At 35.7% G+C, this 9603-nt stretch overlaps 1 protein-coding gene across 1 annotated transcript; it reads left to right on the forward strand.

Annotated features, from left to right (window-relative positions):
* Nucleotides 1–5295: 5295 nt before the first annotated feature.
* On the forward strand, nt 5296–9313 carry LOC114539578 (uncharacterized protein K02A2.6-like). Its single transcript, XM_028560221.1, has 2 exons — nt 5296–8816; nt 9043–9313. Exons 1-2 carry the CDS (start codon nt 5296–5298, stop codon nt 9311–9313), a joined length of 3792 nt encoding a protein of 1263 aa, XP_028416022.1.
* Nucleotides 9314–9603: the final 290 nt, after the last annotated feature.

Consider the following 9603-nt stretch of genomic DNA (forward strand, 5'->3'; position numbering starts at 1 on the left):
TATGATTGTGGCCATGGCAACCATGAGGCCCATAATAATGATTTTGATCATTATTAGCATATTAATCATAATAAATGATGGTTGCTATGGCAACTACAATGATCATTATGAATATCTTGATCATAATTAGCATATTATTCATAATAAATGATGGTTTCCATGGCAAGTATGATGATCATTATGATGATCTTAATCATAACTAGCATATTAATCATAATAAAGGATGGTTGCCATAGCAACCATGATGCTCATTATGATGATTTTGATCATAATTAGCATATTAATCATAATAAATTATGGTTGCCATTGCAACTATGATGATCATTATGATTATCTTGATCATAATTAGCCTATTAATCATAATAAATGATGGTTGCTATGGCAACTATGATGATTATTATGATGATTTTGACCATATTTAGCATATTATTCATAATAAATGATGGTTGCTATGGCAACTATGATGATCATTATTATGATCTTAATCATAATTAGCATAATAATCATAATAAAAAATGGTTGCCCTTGCAACCATGATGATCATTATGATGATCATGATCATAATTAGCATATTAATCATAATAAATAATGGTTACCATGGTAACCATGATGATCATTATGATGATCTTGATCTTAATTACCATATTAATCATAATAAATGATGGTTGCCATGGCAACTATGATGATCATTATGATGATTTTGATCATAATTAGCATATTAATCATAATAAATGATGGTTGCCATGGCAACTATGATAATCATTATGATGATTTTGACCATAATTAGCATATTAATCATAACAAATGATGGTTGCCATAGCAACAATGATCATCATTATGATGATCTTAATCATAATTAGCATATTAGTCATAATAAATGATGGTTGCCATGGCAACTATGATGATCATTATGATGATCTTGATCATAATTAGCGTATTAATCATAGTAAATGATGGTTGTAATGGCAACCATGATAATCATTATGATTATTTTGACCATAATTAGCATATTAATCATAATAAATTATGGTTGCCATGGCAACTATGATGATCATTATGATGATTTTTCTCATAATTAGCATATTATTCATAATAAATGATGGTTGCCATGGCAACTATGATAATCATTATGATTTTTTTGATCATAATTAGCATATTAATCATAATAAATGATAGTTGCCATAGCAACCATGTTGCTCATTATGATGATTTTGATCATATTTAGCTTATTAATTATAATAAATTATGGTTGCTATGGCAATATGATGATCATTATGACGATTTTTATCATAATTAGCATATTAATCATAATAAATGATAGTTGCCATAGCAAGTATGATGATCATTATGATGATCTTGATCATAATTAGCATATTTATCATACTGAATGATGGTTGCCATGGCAACTATGATGATCATTATGATGATCTTGATCATAATTAGCATATTAATCATAATAAATGATGGTTGCCATGGCAACTATGGTGATCATTATGATGATTTTGACTATAATTAGCATATTAATCATAATAAATGATGGTTGCTATTGCAACTATGATGATCATAATGATGCTCTTGATCATAATTAGCATATTAATCATAATAAATGATAGTTGCCATGGCACCATGATGCTCATTATAATGATCTTGATCATAATTAGCTTATTAATCATAATAAATTATTGTTGTAATGGCAAATATGATGATAATTATGATGATTTTTATCATAATTAGCATATTAATCATAATAAATGATAGTTGCCATAGCAAGTATGATGATCATTATGATGATCTTGATCATAATTAGCATATTTATCATACTAAATGATGGTTGCCATGGCAACTATGATGATCATTATGATGATCTTGATCATAATTAGCATATTAATCATAATAAATGATGGTTGCCATGGCAACTATGATAATCATTATGATGATTTTGACCATAATTAGCATATTAATCATAAAAAATGATGGTGGCCTTGGCAACTATGATGATCATTATGATGATTTTTATCATAATTAGGTTATCAATCATAATAAATGATGGTTGCTATGGCAACTATGATGATCATTATTATGATCTTGATCATATTTAGCATATTAATCATAATAAATGATTGTTGCGCTTGCAACCATGATGATCATTATGATGATCTTAATCATAATTAGCATATTAATCATAATAAATGATGGTTGCCATGGCAACTATGATGATCATTATGATGATCTTGAAAATAATTAGCATATTAATCATAATAAATGATGGTTGTAATGGCAACCATAGTACTCATTATGATGATTTTGACCATAATTAGCATATTAATCATAATAAATGATGGTTGCCATGGCAACTATGATGATCATTATGATGATTTTTATCATAATTAGCATATTATTCATAATAAATGATGGTTGCCATGAAAACTATGATGATCATTTTGATGATCTTGATCATAATTAGCATATTAATCATAATAAATGATAGTTGCCATGGCAACCATGATGCTCATTATGATGATTTTGATCATATTTAGCTTATTAATTATAATAAATTATGGTTGCTATGGCAAATATGATGATCATTATGATGATTTTGATCATAATTAGCATATTAATCGTAATAAATGATGGTTGCTATGGCAACTATGATGATCATTATTATGATCTTGATCATAATTAGCATAGTAATCCTAATAAATGATGGTTGCCATGGCAAGTATGATGATCATTTTGATGATCTTGATCATAATTAGAATTATAATCATAATAAATGATAATTGCTATGGCAACCATGATGCCCATTATAATGATTTTGATCATAATTAGCATATTAATCATAATAAAAAATGGTTGCCCTTGCAACCATGATGATCATTATAATGATCATGATCATAATTAGCATATTAATCATAATAAATAATGGTTACTATGGTAATTATGATGATCATTATGATGATCTTGATCATAATTACCATATTAATCACAATAAATGATGGTTGCCATGGCAACTATGATGATCATTATGATGACTTTGATCATAATTAGCATATTAATCATAATAAAGGATGGTTGTAATGGCCACCATGATAATCATTATGATTATTTTGACCATAATTAGCATATTAATCATAATAAATGATAGTTGCCATGGTAACCGTGATGCTCATTATGATGATTTTGATCATATTTAGCTTAATAATTATAATAAATTATGGTTGCTATGGCAACTATTATAATCATTATGATGATTTTTATCATAATTAGCATATTAATCATAATAGATGATGGTTGCTATGGCAACTATGATGATCATTATTATGATCTTGATCATAATTTTTATAATAATCATAATAAAAAATGGTTGCTCTTGCAACCATGATGATCATTATGATGATCATGATCATATATAGCATATTAATCGTAATAAATAATGGTTACCATGGTAACAATGATGATCATTATGATGATCTTTATCATAATTACCATATTAATCATAATAAATGATGGTTGCCATTGCAACTATGATGGTAATTATGATGATCTTGATCATAATTAGCATATTAATCATAATGAATTATGGTTGATATTGCAACTATGATGATCATTATGATGATTTTGATCATAATTACCATATTAATCATAATAAATGATGGTTGCCATGGCAACTATGGTGATCATTATGATGATTTTGACTATAATTAGCATATTAATCATAAAAAATGATGGTTGCCATTGCAACTATGATGATCATAATGATGCTATTGATCATATTTAGCATATTAATCATAATTAATGATAGTTGCCATGGCACCATGATGCTCATTATAATGATCTTGATCATAATTAGCTTATTAATCATAATAAATTATGGTTGCCCTTGCAACCGTGATGATCATTATGATGATCTTGATCATAATTAGCATCTTAAGCATAATAAATTATAGTTGCCATGGCAACTATAATGATCATTATAATGGTCTTGATCATAACTAGCTTATTAATCATAATAAATTATGGTTGCCATTGCAACTATGATGATCATTATGATGATGTTGATCATCAGTAGCATATTAATCATAATAAATGATGGTTGCCATGGCTACTATGATGATCATTATTATGATCTTGATCATAATTAGCATATTAATCATAATAAATGATGGTTGCCCTTGCAACCGTGATGATCATTATGATGATCTTGATCATAATTAGCATCTTAAGCATAATAAATTATAGTTGCCATGGCAACTATAATGATCATTATAATGGTCTTGATCATAACTAGCTTACTAATCATAATAAATTATGGTTGCCATTGCAACTATGATGATCATTATGATGATGTTGATCATCAGTAGCATATTAATCATAATAAATTATGGTTGCTATGGCAAATATGATGATCATTATGATGATCTTGATCATAATTATCATATTAATCAGAATAAATGATGGTTGCCATGGCAAGTATGATGATCATGATGATGATCTTAATCATAACTAGCATATTAATTATAATAAAGGATGGTTGCCATAGCAACCATGATGCTCATTATGATGACTTTGATCATAATTAGCATATTAATCATAAATAAGGATGGTTGTAATGGCCACCATGATAATCATTATGATTATTTTGAACATAATTAGCATATTAATCATAATAAATGATAGTTGCCATGGTAACCATGATGCTCATTATGATGATTTTGATTATATTTAGCTTATTAATTATAATAAATTATGGTTGCTATGGCAACTATTATAATCATTATGATGATTTTTATCATAATTAGCATATTAGTCATAATAAAAAATGGTTGCCCTTGCAACCATGATGATCATTATGATGATCATTATCATAATTAGCATATTAATCGTAATAAATAATGGTTACCATGGTAACAATGATGATCATTATGATGATCTTGATCATAATTACCATATTAATCATAATAAATGATGGCTGCCATATCAACTATGATGGTCATTATGATGATCTTGATCATAATTAGCATATTAATCATAATGAATTATGGTTGATATTGCAACTATGATGATCATTATGATGATTTTGATCATAATTACCATATTAATTGTAGTGTTGTTGCATGTTATAGCACAACGTATATGATGTTAGATATAGGACAAGAGCGCGGGCTCAGAGGACGTACAAAAAACGTAGAAGAACACACGCTTGGTTGTAGTAGAAATAAGTATTACGAGTTACGTGAATAAAGTATATTTATCTTGTGCAAAAGACAAACTCTACAATTGGCGACGAGGATTATAATGGCTCAATTAAATTTAATGCCGAACTTGCCACAATTCGATGCTTATTCCGAGCCATCGTCAATCGCAACACGGTGGAAAGAATGGCTCGAACAATTCGAGATTTTTACAATTGCAGCTAAAGTTGAAGACAAGAAACAAAAGCGAGCGCTTCTTTTGCATATCAGCGGGCCAACTGTTCAGAAAGTGTTTAAAGGATTGACGGATACGGGAGACGACTACGATACAGCTGCCGCAAAACTCAACGAATATTTTGCTCCGAAGAAACATATTCGATATGAACGATACCATTTTAAACAAGCATGTCAACAAGACGGTGAGTCTATTGATCAATTCGCTTCTCGACTTCGTAACCTGGCTGAAACGTGTGAGTTTGAGAATATTGATGATGTTATTGCCGATCAAATTCTGGCTAATTGTAGCTCTAATAGACTGAAAGAAAAGATTCTTCGTGAAGAAAAAGCGGATTTGACCTTCATCTTAAAGCAAGGTCGTATTTTGGAATGCTCAAAACAACAAGCAGCTCGTATTGGTACCAACAGCCCTACAACTCCTGAGATCAGTGCCATTCAAGCAACACCTGCAAATCGCCCGCTAACAAGTAATGACCACCGACAACAGCCTAGAGGATATTGTAGAAATTGTGGTGAAACATGGCCCCATGTTCCCTCCAAGCCGTGCCCAGCATTTGGTAAATCCTGCCGTTCCTGTGGAAAGCAAAATCATTTTGCTCGAGTCTGCCGCAGTCGGCCCCAAAATCGCAACACCCAACGCCAAGGCCAGCAGCGTCCAAGACGTGAACAACTGAACCAAATCTCTGAAGACATCGTATCTGATGATGAGGAGGGATATATTTATGCAACCAATACTGACGGGGAACATGCTAATGTGATCTCCAGGCCTCAGCTTCCCGTTGTCATCAATGGTGTTGAAATTGTGATGATGATCGATTCGGGAGCATCAGTGAACATCCTCGACAAGGCAGCATATGAGCAAATAGTTACGCAGAATGATCATATTCAGTTGCAAAAGACGTCGACACGAATTTATGCCTATGGTGCAGCAGAACCTCTTGCCCTACTCGGAAAGTTTCAAGCCACTATTGAAACCTTATCAAGCAAAACCAATGGTTCATTTTACGTAGTTGATGGCTTCCATGGCTCCATCCTTAGCCATGACACTTCAGTCGCCTTGGGATTAATTTCAGTCCCACATTCCATCAACACAGTCAGTGCTCAAAAATCCCTACCGCAGTTATTGGAAGAATACCAGGATATCTTCCATGGAATCGGCAAGCTCAAAGATTTCCAATTCCAAATATATATAGACCCAGATGTAAAGCCTGTTGCCCAGCTGCCACGTCGTATACCTTTTCATATCCGAAAGCAAGTAGAGCAAGAAATCGAGAGCTTGGAACAGCAAGGCATCATTGAGGCGGTTGACGGCCCCACACCATGGGTTTCACCTGTAGTGGCAGTCCCAAAAACCAGCAACCCCAAGGAAATCCGTCTTTGTGTTGACCTCCGTCAACCAAACAAAGCTGTCCAACGCCAGCGCCATCCCACACCTACCATCGAGGAAGTCACAAACGATTTGAATGGGGCAAGTGTTTTTTCCAAACTCGACCTTCGTTCTGGATACCATCAAATTGAGCTTACACCTGCCTCCCGGTACCTCACCACATTTACCACGCATAAGGGCCTCCGCCAATATACCCGTCTCCTTTTTGGTTTGGCCTCAGCCTCGGAAGTTTTCCAACAAGTTATTCAACAGGCACTACAGGGAATCCCAGGCGTGAAAAACATTTCAGACGACATTATTGTGTTTGGGCGTACGCAAGAAGAACACGATGCTGCTCTAGCCGATACCTTTCAACGTCTGCGGGAAAAAGGTCTAACCCTCAACGGGTCCAAGTGTGTTTACAACAAGCAGAATCTGGCTTTCTTTGGGTATGTGTTTTCTGCAAAAGGCATGTCTGCGGATCCCAAGAAGATTGCTGCTATCTGTGATGCCACCCCTCCCACGAATCCGTCAGAAGTCCGAAGTTTCCTTGGGTTAACCGGATTTTGTTCCCGTTTTATTCCGAATTACGCCACATTGACGGAGCCGTTGAAACACTTGACCAGAAAAGGAGTGCGTTGGAACTGGGGGGTTCAGCAGAACAAGTCTTTTCTCGCTTTAAAAGAGTGTTTGACCAGCAACCGCACGATGGCTTATTTTGATCCTAGCAAGCGCACGATTGCCACGTTTGATGCAAGCCCCTTCGGACTGGGTGCCGTGCTAACGCAAGTTGACGCAGACGGACAGGAACGCTCTGTTGCATATGCAAGTCGTACGCTTAGCGATGTAGAACGACGATACTCGCAGACCGAACGTGAAGCACTAGCCATCGTTTGGGGTTGTGAGCGGTTTCATTTATACCTCTATGGTTCTCAGTTTGAAATCGTCACAGACCACAAGCCACTTGAAACCATTTTTAACAATCCCGCCTCTAACCCTCCAGCCCGCATCCAACGCTGGGCTTTGAGACTTCAACCGTACACCTTCACCGTGAAATACAGGCCCGGACCGCTGAACATTGCTGATTATCTATCACGCCATCCTTCGCGTTCCCAGACAACGAGAGAGCGGAAGATTGCTGAAGAGTATGTGAATTATCTGGTCGGCCATGCTATACCCAAAGCTATGACTCTAGAAGAAGTTAACAGTGCATCAAAAGCTGACCCTATTTTCCAACGCCTTCGTCAGGCAATTACCACGGACGTTTGGCCAAACAATGATCCTGACCTTACCCCATTCAACAAAGTCAAGTTCGAGCTCACTGTTGCAACGGATTCCGACATCATCCTTCGGGGAACACGCGTAGTCCTCCCAAAATGTCTTCAATTGCGAGCAGTCAAACTTGCGCACGAGTCCCACCAAGGCATTGTAAAAACAAAGCAGCTCCTTCGAGAAAAGGTATGGTACCCTGGCATTGACAAGGACGTCAAGACAGAGATCGATGATTGCATCCCATGTCAAGCAACAAGCCAAAATGTGACACCAGAACCCCTCCAAATGACGACCTTACCAACGGCGCCGTGGAGCCAAGTTTCAACCGATTTTTGTGGCCCTTTCCCATCCGGTGACTACTTGCTAGTTGTCATTGACGATTACTCTCGGTATCCGGAGGTGGAAGTTCTTCGATCTACCTCCGCTGAAGCGACTATTCCGAAGTTAGATAGAATCTTTGCTACGCATGGGATTCCGGATGTTATGAAGTCTGATAACGGCCCCCCATTTAGTGGTCACGAATTCGCCAAGTATGCTAAAGAGAAAGGTTTTCAACACCGTAGAATTACACCACTATGGCCAGCTGCTAACGGCGAAGCTGAACGGTTTTATGCGTACACTAAGCAAAGCCATCAAAACAAGCTCAATCGAAGGAAAGAATTGGAAGAAAGATCTACAACAGTTTCTCCTGCAGTACCGAGCTACGCCGCACTCGACTACCGGGAAGTCGCCGGCGGAGCTTTTGTTTGGTAGGAAAATCAAAACTAAACTGCCTGCAGTGCTCGTGCCACCTCTCGATGATGCAGAAATGCGTTCCAAAGACCGACAAGGGAAGAAGAAGATGAAAACCTATTCCGACCGTCGGAATCACCACAAACCTAGCCGCGTTTGTGTAGGTGATATGGTATTGATAAAACAGAAGCGAAAGAATAAGTTGTCCTCACGCTATAATCCTAAACCTGCACTTGTCACCAGGAAGAAAGGAACATTAGTGACCGTACAGAAAACAGATGGATCAACACTAAGCAGAAATTCCTCTCATCTTAAGAAAGTTACAAAACGGGCAGCAGAGCAGTGGGCAAACATTCCTAACGACAGTGGAGAGGATGATGATGATGATGACGATGGGAGCAACGAGAACAATGTAGAACTTCAAAACGCAGGTCAGGAACAGCGAGGTCAAAACCAACGACCAGCAAGAGAAAGGCGGCGTCCGAACTATCTTGGTGACTATGTGATGTATTAAAGCTAACATCTGAAACAACTTTAACATTAATAATACTTTGTTTTGTTGTGTTATGGTTACAGTTCGATAAAAGGGAGAGATGTAGTGTTGTTGCATGTTATAGCACAACGTATATGATGTTAGATATAGGACAAGAGCGCGGGCTCAGAGGACGTACAAAAAACGTAGAAGAACACACGCTTGGTTGTAGTAGAAATAAGTATTACGAGTTACGTGAATAAAGTATATTTATCTTGTGCAAAAGACAAACTCTACATTAATCATAATAAATGATGGTTGCCATGGCAACT

Source organism: Dendronephthya gigantea, unplaced genomic scaffold, assembly GCF_004324835.1.
Source record: "Dendronephthya gigantea isolate DGI-Jeju-01 unplaced genomic scaffold, DenGig_1.0 000207F, whole genome shotgun sequence".
Classification (NCBI taxonomy): domain Eukaryota; kingdom Metazoa; phylum Cnidaria; class Anthozoa; order Malacalcyonacea; family Nephtheidae; genus Dendronephthya; species Dendronephthya gigantea.